At 38.2% G+C, this 12436-nt stretch overlaps 1 protein-coding gene across 2 annotated transcripts in view; it reads left to right on the top strand.

The window, feature by feature from the left end:
• The window catches only part of RANBP3L (RAN binding protein 3 like), a 63196-nt gene that overhangs the window by 15707 nt on the left and 35053 nt on the right, over positions 1 to 12436 (top strand). Inside the window, exons 3-6 of one of the 2 annotated variants that reach the window (XM_036741953.1) lie at positions 6520 to 6578; positions 7138 to 7174; positions 7732 to 7803; positions 8302 to 8376. In XM_036741953.1, the coding sequence (XP_036597848.1) occupies positions 6520 to 6578; positions 7138 to 7174; positions 7732 to 7803; positions 8302 to 8376 (243 nt within the window). The remainder of the gene's footprint in view (positions 1 to 6519; positions 6579 to 7137; positions 7175 to 7731; positions 7804 to 8301; positions 8377 to 12436) is intronic. The other variant, XM_036741954.1, reaches the window with a different exon arrangement.

Genomic DNA, 12436 nt, shown 5'->3' with positions numbered 1-12436 from the left:
GAAAAGAAATGCGTGTGTGTGTGTGTGTGTGTGTGTATATACATTTATCTACATGTAATCTGCACATATGTAGATTGTATGTAGAGATATTCAAGTATGTGTTATTACATAATATATGCTTGCCATATGCATATAAGTATAATAATATATTTAAAATATATAAATATAAACTGTATAATAACTTATATATGTACATATATGTGTGTATATATATATATATATATACACACATACATACACATTTTTGTTGTTTTGTCGTTCAATCATTCAGTCCTGTCCAACTCTGCGTGACTCCTTGAACCAAAGCACATCAGGCCCTTCTATCCTCCACTATCTCTTGAAGTCTATCCAAGTTCATGTTTGTTGTTTTCATGACGCTATCTATCTATCTTGTCATCTGCTGTCCTTTTGCCTTCAATCTTTCCCAACATCATGGTCTTTTCCAATGAGTCCCATCTTCTCATTATGTGGGCAAAGTATTTAAGCTTCAGCTTCCATATTTGACCTTCCAGTGAATAATCTGAATTAATTTCTTTAAGTATTGACTGATTTGATTACCTTGCTATCCAAGGGACTCTCAAAAGTCTTCTCACATATGTGTATGTATTTGTATTACATATATGCGTTTTTCTATATACATATATGTGAGAAATTAAGAAAATGTTGGAGGATTATAATTTAGTTGAAGAAATAAAAATCAAAGGTTCAATTCAGCAAGCGTATACAGAGTGCCGGTTATATGCCTAGCACTGTGCTATGGGCTTCCTGATCTCAAAGAGTTTATTTCCCTTAAAGGTATGGGGAGGGTTTAATGACAGTCAGTTTGCAGTGACAGAGTGCTGGGCCTGGAGTTCAGAAGACCTGAGTTCAAATCCAGTTTCAGACATTTACAAGCTGTGTGACCCTAGGCAAGTCACTTAACTTCTGTCTACCTCTTTCTTTATCAGTAAAATGAGGATGACACTAATAGCATCTACCTCCCAGGGTGACAAGGACAAAATAAGATAATTTTTGTAAAGCATTTTGCAAACCTTCAAGTGCTATATGAATGCTGGCTCTTATTATGTACTACTCCACTAATTTTGTACATTATATAAAAACTTAAAATTGAAATTTTAAAAGGAAAAGATAAAGGAGATAGATCCTGATTCATGTGATTTCATTCATAGAAGAAAACTTCAGATGAGAGAGCTCCTTCTACCAATGCAGATAAGTTACTTCTCTGCGATTTTTGTCTTAGAGAGTTGCCCAGAGGACTACAAAGTTAAATGACTTGCCCAGGGTCACACAGCCAATATGGGTGAGAGGCAAAATTGGAAAAGAGACCCATTGTTGTTAACTGTGTAAGGGAGGGATATGGGTCTGATCTGATTTGCAATTTAGGAAAATCGTTTTGGCAGCTATGTGGAGGATGGATTGGAGAAAGAAGACCCTTGAGTCAGGAACACCAACAGCGAGGCTTTTTTTTTTTTAATAGTCTAGGCCAGAGATTTGAACACTGGAGTAGGGATTGTGTGAACACAGAGAAGGGGACAGATACTACAGATATTATGGAGCTAGAGATGACAAGCTTTTGGTGACTAATTGGATATGTGGAATAAAAGTTGAGAATGATATTGAGATTGTGAACCTGGGTGGCTAGAAGAATGGTGATGCCCTCAACTGTAGTAACAGTAGCAGCAGCGGCTAGCAATTATGTAGCACTCATTGTGTGCCAGGCACTGTGCTGAGCATTTTTTTAAAGGGAAGTGGAGAAAGATAACGTAATGAGATCTGTGATAGGAGAATTTTTTCTGATGAAACCTGTACAGATGGTGCTAATGGGCCCTATACAGATTAGAATATAACTGCCCTGAGGGTTGGATTCAGAAAGTTGGGAGCTTACATATTGAAAGAAGCAGCTCAGTACTGGGACTGGTGCTGAAGAAGGGAAGGTATGGCTGTCAGTCAGGGAACTTTATTTCTTTATTTATAAATTTATTTCATTTATTAAATTAATTAAAATTTAAAATTAATTTTAATTTAATTTTAATTAAATTAATAAAATTTGTTTAGAATTATTTATTTTAAAATATTTATTCTATCTGTTAAGATTTATTAAGCACCTACTATGTGGCAAGCACTGTACTAAGCTCTAGAGTGACAAAGAAAAGTAAAAGACAGTCCCTGCTCTCAAGGAACTCAGTCTAATGAGAGAAACAACAGGTAAACAACTATGAACAGAAAAGATATATAAAAGATAAGGAGGTAATCCCTTAGAGGGAAGATACTAGTATGAAGGGGGTCAGAAAAGGCTTCTTGTAGAAAGTGGGATTTTAGCTGATACGTGAAGGAAGCCAGGAGGCTGAGGTGAGGAGGAAGAGTATAGTAAGCATGGGGGATAGTCAGTGAACATGAAGAGTGGAGGAGGTGTCCCATGTGAGGAATAGCAAGTCAGGGTCTTTGGGTAGAATACCATGGGGGAGAAAAAGAAGAATAAGGTAGAAGAAGACTGAAAAGGTGAGAAGGACCAGATGACAAAGAGCTTTGAATGCCAACAGAAGATTTCTATTTGGGGCAGAACGTTGCTATATGTAGGTCACAGCAAAAGTGGGTGTGGCAATGGCCATTATCTAAGAGCGGGAGCTGGACTAAACCAAGTTTGGATTTGTAAAAATAATCTGTCCGTGGGGTTTCTCATATCCCACCTCTTTCTAGAAGTCCTTTCAGGAACATTTTGGTTTGATAGCACTAGATTGAACCTTCACTTATCTACGGTCTTCTGTTCACTGTTGCTTGTTATTATTTGTTCTTGTCTTCAGAGGACTGTGACGTCAGGAAGGTGTTCATGTAAACTCCTTGAGGGCAGTATTATCTTTTATCTCTCTCCACTGAGTCAGGCATTGTGGTGAGCTTAGACTAAATGATCAATAATTACTTATTCATGGATTGAATCTGAACCCTTTAGAACAGGGAAGTAGGAACTCCTTGTTCTAAAGCCATTGGTCAGACACTAAAGAGTCTGGGATCAACCAGAACAAGGTGGAGCACATCCCATTCTCCCCATGATAGTAAATAATGGGGCTCGTCTCCAACACTTCTGGGAGCTCATAAAGTCATAGCCCTCTCCAGTCCCCTTCACCTAAAACAAGATTGAACAAATGCGAAGAGGGAAAGAGCAGAGGCCCATTTCATGAGGGACATGTCAGCCACAGATGGGAAGTGCCCAGAGCCTCTCGCCTTACATAACTGCCTCTCTCAACTAAAGTGCAGCTAGGCAGGAAAGAGACCAACTGAGAGGAAGATCCTAGTTAACTAGTGCCTTTGGCGTGTACTCTTATCAATAGTTTGTTGCCTTAAGACACGTTTAACAGACCAGAACCAGTTATGGAAAGTCTGTCTATGCCCCAAATTGGGGAACCAGGCACTTCCATTACCTGTCATCATGTCTTCCAAGAGCCCCAGTGTCTTCCACATGAGGAATTGAATCAGTCTCTTCTCACTCTACCTGTTATGTGTTAATAAAGAAACCGGGACGGGGAGGAAGTGTGAGAAATAAACTAGCTTAGATATTTACTTCTGAATTGATTTCTTTTGATCACTCTAAAAGACCACTAGTGTCAGGTGGTGATGAGAATTGGTATTTAACATATAGACTGAATTAAAGTTATAGTTTCTGGGGTATATTTGCTCTTTTGCCATTTAAGAATGTATCACTTTAATGGGGCCATAAGCAGCTTTTAACACCAAATGCCCTTAAGTGTTCCCTTCTTTCATTGTGCAGGACCCCAGAAGTGGCATATACCTTTGCCTCTCTAAAACAATGATTCTTCCATAATTTCACCGAGTAAGTGATAACATCTGATACTAGAACTCCCTTAATGGGTTGCCTGATATTGGAATGCCAGAGACTGTATGGGAGCCATCTCTTGGATCAAAATAATAATTTTACTCAGCGTGTCTACATACACTCATGTACACAGACAAGAAGGTTTATGTTCTAAATCCCTATCAGCTGATCATGGAACCATGACAAATTCACTTGACGTAATCCTTCTTTCACACTAGATTTTTGCTGGAAAAAATATCATAGTTACTTCAGAGAAATATAAGATGAGCTCAGTTCCTAGTATTTAAAGGCTCTAACCTGTTATATTTCCAATAAGTTTCTTTCTACCCGCAAAAACATCTCCACCCACAATTATAAATTAGATTTTAAATATAATAATGACGTATAAAATTGATTTATCATATGAGAGAGGAAATTATCAATAGCCTTAGGCAAAACTCCTCGTGTTTGCTATAAAAATCAATATTTTCAATATTAGAACTAGATATTTCTTCCAAAGTTTTCATTATGGTCCTTGACGTCACTCTGTATTAACTCCAACCATGCTATTTGATCTATTTGAAGGATTCTTTAATTTTTCATCAACTATCTGACCACTTTGGAACATCCCTTATGTTTCCCAACTAGTGTAGGCTATCAAAGTTAAGAAAGCACTTGGTAGGACCCAGTGTGATCCTCACTATCCTCTCCCTAAAACTTATGCCCCCCAGAACAGTGATGCTCAACATTAGAGTACATTGGTCTTTAACAAACAAACTTCTGGGGCTACAGCTTAGTGATCACCAGACTGAGAGCTTCCCAAGATTTGCAAAGAAAAAATGACATATGGTGGTGAGAAAGAAAGATAGAAATAGTGTAAGACAAAGAAGAAAGGAAAATTGAGCCAAGAACAAGAAAATGAAAAACAAAGGAGAAGACAGGGGAGAAACTATTGAGGGACTATGACATTACGTCACACCCCGCCAAAAGCATTCTCAACCACAGTGTTTAGTTTTCCACTAGCTAAGTCCACCCAGGGAAAGAAAAGGGGATGGAGTGTTAAATGCTGGAGCAGGTGTTCTTAACTTTTTTCACTCTCATGGACCCCTTTGGTAGTCTGGTGGATTCTATGGACTCTTCAGAATAATGTTTGTAAATGCATAAAATAATATCCAGGATTACAAAGGAAACCACTTATGTGGAAAGTTGTCAAAATATTTTTTAAAAACCAAATTTAGAGACACCCCTCCCCAGGTTAAGAACCTCTGCACTAGAAGGGTGAACGGGAACCAGAAGAATATTTGGAATCAGTGGACCTAGGTTCGAATCCAGGCTGTGCCACTTAGTACCTGTGCAATCTTGAACAAATTACTTAACCTTTCTGGGGTTTAGTTTCCTCATCTGTAGAATGAGGAGAGTAGACTGGATAACCTCCTCCCTTATTGCTCTAAATCTATGCTGGAAGAAAAGGTGGGACATAAGGAAAAGGTAAGGAAAATTGAGGAAAGAAGAGAAACAAAGGCAGAGAAAGAAACTGTGGGGAGGGAATGGAGGGAGAAGAAAATGCCAGGCCTAGAGCTAGGGCAGACTATTCCAGTCCTGGCAGCAATTAGAGGTGACCCATTTGGCAACAAGGGCACCTCTGCAGGAGTAGTCACTCAGTTCCACTTCAGCCAACACCTCATCTTAAGCAGCTCTGCCTGAGGCTGGACCTGCCTGGTTCCATCCAGTCCAGGAGAACAGGGTGACTATCTTTCCCCCTCACTGGGCAGCTTGGGCAGTGCTGCCTTGTCCAGCACCCTTGGGGTTATGCCAGACTGGTGCCTCCAGGGTGCAACTAGAAGCCTCTGTGCCCCTACCCCTCCTGCTGGGTTCTTGCTTTAGCTCCAGCTTGGGCAAGCGCTCTGTCCTCCAGATCCCTCCTTTTTCCTGCCTGGCTAGACGACAGGATCATGAACACACCCTCAGCTTCTGCAAATCTCCTGAAACCCCAGCCAGCCCCTGGGGTTCACATTTCCCAGATGCACTCAAATGAAATTCCTATTAACGACCAGGTTTGATCAGGAGTGGCTTCCTAAATAATAAATGAGGGGAAACTATGTCTAATATATAAAAACATACAAAAAAGCAGTATTGTAAATTAATGGGGAGTGAGGTATGGAGAAGGTTTGAGACTTTGTACACCACATGTTGCCTTGTCAATGAAATTGTGAAGGAATGATAATAGATCCTGTTTTTATAGTGTTTTACATAAAAATTGCTTGAGGGAAATCACACTTTACCCTACTTTGGCCCTTTTACCACCCTGTAGGAAGGGAGTGCAAATATTATTAGTAGCCCCTTTCACACTGGTGGAAATGGAGGCTGAGAGGTCCTATGTGACTTGGTTACACAAGTAACCTTATGATCATTAGCAAAACAGGGAGCAAACCATCGCTGACTCTGTCACTAATTAGGCAGATGACAGGGCAAGTCATTGTACCTCTCTGAACTTCTGCTCTAACATTCCACAATTCTGGAGGTCTTTTTTGAGGGGGGAGAAGAAAGAGAGAATTCTATACAAATATTTCTTTAAATGTTTTCAGTTGTTAAGAGGAGTTTGATCTTGTGGAAGTGAATGCTGAAAACTCAAATAAATAAATTGAAACGTGAAAAGAAAAGAGGAGTTTGGACTTTGTATAATTTTTTAAAATATTCTTTTTATTTTCCAGAAAAACATGTTATTGCTCAGCCAGTATTTGTTTATGAAAACAGAGATCAGGTTTTTAAGGTAAACCCTTGATAAAATATTTTCCTTCTCTTTCTTCCTCCTGTCCCTCCATCTTTTTCCTCCATTTCAACTCCTCCCCTCCCTCTCTACTGTAAGAGGTACTTCTTCTAGATCTATTTTTCATCTCTTCAATATTGTCCTTTAAACTGAGATAAAAGATCCTTAGATATATCTCAGTGATTTCAAAGGTGCTTAATGTTGTTGTCATCCCTCTCAATATCACACTCAGATCATCTCCTTTGACAAATTCTATTAATAATTAACAAGAAATAATACCATTTTGCTATTGTTGCTTGGTTGTTTTTTTTTGGGGGGGGAGGGGGCGGTGGCGGTCCTCCTTTGTATATTTAATATCCAGGAGGCATAAAACTTGTATACAAATGTAAGGGGGCGGGGGAGGGGGGGAAGAGGGCAAAGAGCTGCTTTGTCTTAATCCTTTACTTTGCTTTAAACTGTATGTATCTGTTTTGGGGAGATTCTCCTATGCAGTGAAAAGATTCACATCTGAAATAGAAAAAGCAAAAGTCCGGATCTCACAGGCATCTTTGTTTCTTTCCAGAGGCCAGCTGAAGATACTATTGACAAAGTAGAACATGGTAATAAGTTATATCCTGAACTTCTAAAATAATCTCAATATAAAAGGAACAAATATAATATGTTGGTGCATCTCTATCATACTAATAATGAATCATTTCCTGTTTATGAATTATGCATCGCCGGTGTTGTCATTTGTGTTTAAAGATGATATATTCTTTTTCCTGTGCATTTGTACATGGAAAGATGGTAGATATGAGACCTTCCAACTTTATAATGCTACTCCCCCACTGCCTTGTGAATGCACTACCTGCAGGGAGATGTTTGACTCCTTTCCCCTCAGGGTGATCACCATGTTTTTCGATGAAACAGAGACTATTTCATAATGAATCTTCTACAGCCATGCCTGATGGGCCTGTAGTTTATAATGTCCCAGCTCTTGCCATCAATGTTACACTATTTAAAATTATACCTCAAGTATCTTGAGCAACAGTACTGTTGAACAATGTTTATAAAACAGATGATGCTTGGTATCTAATCGAGAGCATGGTTAAGGAGGCTTTAATTTTATGAAGAAAGGTTTCACTGAGTTTACCCCTTCACATTGCATTTCTCCCAGGGCTCCCTGGCTCTTCAAGAAAGCGTGCCCGATCTTCATCTTTCACTTTCCACACGGCAGACAGCAAGCAAGGTAGGGTCTTTACCTCTACTGGTTCACTTTCTTTCCAAATAATGCTTTGGCTTTTGCTATCTCTTCTTTTTATACCATGTTTACTTATTAACCCATCCCTCTGCCTCCTGTCCCAAGTAAGCCATGCCTTACAAGAATACAAAAGAGAGAGAGAGAGAGAGAAAAAAAAGCTGTTCAGCAAAACCACATCAACTGAGTCTCACAGTATATGCAATGTTCCATACTCATAGTCCCCCAACCTCTTCCAATTCACATTAAATGAAAAAAAAAATAGAAAATTTCCAATTGGAATGACTTCTTTTAAAGGTGATCATTTAGTAATGACGTTTTATTCTAAGAATTTTATTAGCTGTAAATAACTTCAAAAGAAGTATGTTCATTTTCTTGCTATATCTTAACTGCTTGAAATATATATACATATATATATATACATATATATTCGCCTTTTAAAAAAACCTTACAATATGCCAATTAACTTATTTTGAAATGTCTTTTCAGAATCCGCACCCTCCCAAAAACGAATGAGATCATCTTCCTTCACTGTCCTTCCTACATTTCCCCCCTCCCAGCCAGGTAATAGCTTTTGAAGTTTCTAACCTGAGAGTCTAGCCTGAATAGCAAGCATTGTAAAAATGGCTCTCGCTTCTTCATTTTCACCTAGTAATGTATTTTAAATATTTTTGTGACTTTACTTGTCAAATTAAATGGAAGTCAAATTAAAATGTTATACACATTAAAGCTTTGTGAATTCAGACTGTACTAATTTAAACACATTATATCTTTTTTTAACAAAAAGCTACAATTTGTCAAATACTTTTCTATTTATGATTCAGTTTTATGTAATATAAATGTATTTCACTTATTATCACCCACTTACTTGTTAATTGATAATGTGTGTACTGCCCAACAGTAATTAAACTGTACTTATATAATATACATCAACCTGGAATGTTTCACTTACCCAAATAGCACTTTTCCATTTATTCTGACTTAATGTTGAATTGTTTCATTAAAACGGTTTATCAGCATTCCATATCCTTTCACACCGAGTTTCTGTCAAGCCTGGAACGCTTTCTCCCTTTAACCTTCACCTGTAGGGATCCCTAACTTCTATGGTTCAGGTCAGACACTTTTCCTGGTTCCTCCAGGTGTTAAACATTCTCATCCTGCTTCAATTACCTTGAATTTAGTCATCCTTTTGTTTTTGTATCCCAATTTGTTCTTAAGAATAGTAAACACTTAATAAATGACTTTTTAATTGAACCAGTACCAGACCGAATAAGAATATTTGAAACATCCCTCCCCCACCCTAGCAGAATATTAGCTCTTTGAGTGTAGGGACCATTTCATTTTTGACTTCATGTCTCCAAGCACTAGCACAGTACCTTGCACATAATAGATGGCTAAAGATATTTCAAATAGAATATTTATACTATTGAGATGTTGCTAGTGGTATTTAAATTATTATTTGTAGACTCTGTCCTCTGAGGGAGTGGATTTAAATTCTGGGTCTGGTGTTTTCCTAAGATCTAGTGCTTTATTTACAGACCTTGGGCAACTTACTCAACTTCCTAGGCCCCAGTTTTCTTATCTGTAAAATGAGAGAGTTGGACTAGGCAGCCTCTGAGGTTCCTTCCAGGTCCAAATATATGAGTCACATCTGTGAGAGTCACAGAATCCTACGACTTTTACTACTGTCGAATAGTAATAACAACTGTATTACTTTTAAAATATTTTTTGATGTTCAATTGTTTTTCGGTGGCACCTGACTCTCCATGACTTCATTTTGGGTTTTCTTGGCAGAGATACTAGAACGGTTTGCCGTTTCCTTTTCCAGCTCATTTTACAGATGAAGAAACTGAGGCAAACAGGGTTAGGTGATTTGCCCAGGGTCACACAGCTAATAAGTGCCTGAGACCAGATTTGGACTCATGAAAATGAGTCTTCCTGACTCCAGGCCCAGCACTCTATCCACTTGCACCATTTAGTTTCCCTAATTAAAATGTAGTCTGCTCTATATGATACACACTACAAAAATCAATCTTGCCAAATAAGAAAAAGCATGTACCCTATTTTAAAAATATGAATGAATCAACTCTAGGAACTATAAATGAAGTAAAACAAATGAAATCTCTGTTCTTCATGACCCTACTAGCACTACTGATCACCAATAACATGCTAGGTACCAATGAGACAGAATTTTGCCTACTAAAAGGGATATTAATCTAAGTAATAACTCCAGGTTTACAAAGCAATCCACATTATCGTACTTCATCCTTGCAATAACACTGTAATGTAGGTAGTACAAATATTATTTCCATTTAACATACAGGGAAACTGAAGCTCATAGAGCATAAATGATTTGCCTAGACTCCTATCTAGTAAGTAAATATTAGAATGAAGATTTGTGCAATGGGTTTTTCTTGATTCCAGGTCATACACTCTTTTCACAACCCTATACTGCCTATTATGTGATTGGCAAGGTACAAACATTAGAAGAGGATATTAGCACCAGGGGAAAAGCTGATGTCAGTAGTAGTACTAGTACTAATAGTACTAGTGGTGGTAATAGTACTAGTAGCAGTTTTTCTTTTTGTTGTACTAAGAAGAAAATTTTCAAGCTCTTGGGAGGAATGAACAACAGAAAGTTGGTATGCTCAGATCTATATAGACTCAGTAATAAGGGCTATTTTTCTAAACCTTAAGTTAGAGGAACTGTCAAAGCAAACTGATGAACAATTCTCTTCCCACCCTCCATTTAAATAAGCTTCCTTATAGTTAGAGGACTCAGTTCATATTTTCTTCCATAATTTGAATCAATTCCATGCTTTTCCATTAATATTTGTGAAATGCCTATAGCAGGAGTACTCAAGGTGTGGTCAGTAGACCTCTGATGGTCCCCAAGACCCTTTCAGTGGGTCATCAAGATCAAGATTATTTTCATAATAATACTAAATATTATTTGACTATTAAAATCCTCCTCCCTTTTCCAACTCCATATCTCTGAGGATGGATTGTCTTCATGTAGTTCAACCAAAGCAAGATATCTAAACAGATTGACTGCAGAAGGAGATATGAAAATCTTGTTGTCTTCTAGTTAGCCAGACATTAAACAGATTTGCAAAAATATGTAACAGCTATTCTCACTTTTTTGGAAAACAATTATTTTTCATCAAAATATTTATGCGAACATGTAATGGGGTTTATTGTTATTTTGAATGAATTAATATTTTAAAATTTTATCAGTTTTAATTTCTAATATGGTATTAATATAACCCACATAAACAAAAGCTTTTGGGGGGTCTTCGCAAATTTTTAAGTGCTTAGCGGGACTCTGAGGTCAAAAGTTTGAGAACTACGAGCCTACAGGGCACTTGATATTGCTTGCATTTTCCACATGTGGAGATCTATTCAAAATAACAGAAACAACCCACCCTACATTTTTGAAGAGTTAAAAGGTTATAATATTTTTAAATTATAATAATTGAATCTGAAAGCCTCCAGTGTATTAGGTAGATCCCCTATGGGAGATTTGTGGAAGGAAGGAAGAGAGGGAGGGGAGGGAATAAGCATTTATATAGTGCCTACTATGGGCCAGGCACTGTGTATAATTTCATTTGTTCCTCTGGGGGCCAGCTAGGTGATGCAGTGAATACAGCACTGGCCTCAGAGTCAGGAGGACCTGAGTTCAAATCCAGCCTCAAACACATACTAGCTGTGTAACCCTGGGCAAGTCATTTAACCTTGATTGCCTCAAAAAAAAAACCCCAGGAGGTAGGTGCTAATATTATCCTCATTTTACAGTTGAGGAAACTGAGGCAAATAGAGGTTAAGTGACTTGCCCAAGGACACACAACTAGTAAGAGTCAGGAGTGGGATTTGAACTTGGGTCTTCCTGATTCAAACATTCTATCTACTATGCCACCAAGAATTGAAAAAACATGAGGTCTGCATGCATTTTGCTCCAGTGGAAAGAGTCCATCTCTTGACTTCTCTTAAGACAACCTGATATAGTGGATAGCATGCTAGTCTTGGAGTTGGGAGATGTGGGCCCAAACTGAGTCTCCAACGCTTACTAGCTGTGTGGACAAGGGCAAGTCACTTAACCTGTTCGATCTCCAATTTCTCAATTTCCTTATCCATAAAACAAGGATAATACTTGTATGTATATCATAAGGTCCTTGTGAAGATCCAGTGAGACAATGTGTGCAAAGCACTTCATAAATGTTAAAATATTATGTGAGTGACAGTTATTGTTACTATCAAGCAAGCAAGTAAACATTTACCTGCTGCATGCCAGGTACTGTGCTGGGTGGTGGGAACACATAGACAAAAAGTCAAATTTAGTCCCTGCCTTCAAGGAGCTTACATTCCCTTAGGAGAAATGGAGTGGGGGGGGGAGAGGGAGACAGGGAGGAGAGACAAAGGGAGAGAGAGTACACGGAATATATACAAAGTGATTTTGAAGGCAAGGTGACAGCACTAACATCTGAAAGACCTCAGGACAGGCCTAATGCAGGAGGTGGTATTTGAACTGAATTTTAGAGAAAAGTAGGGGTTCAAAACTTAGCATCCCCCCAAGAAAAATTCACCCCTTTTCCTAATTTTCCTATTTTGGTTGAGGGTACCACCA

Source organism: Trichosurus vulpecula, chromosome 1 (genome assembly GCF_011100635.1).
Source record: "Trichosurus vulpecula isolate mTriVul1 chromosome 1, mTriVul1.pri, whole genome shotgun sequence".
In the NCBI taxonomy this organism is placed as follows: Eukaryota; Metazoa; Chordata; class Mammalia; order Diprotodontia; family Phalangeridae; genus Trichosurus; species Trichosurus vulpecula.
This window is presented reverse-complemented; position numbering and strand designations above follow the sequence as displayed.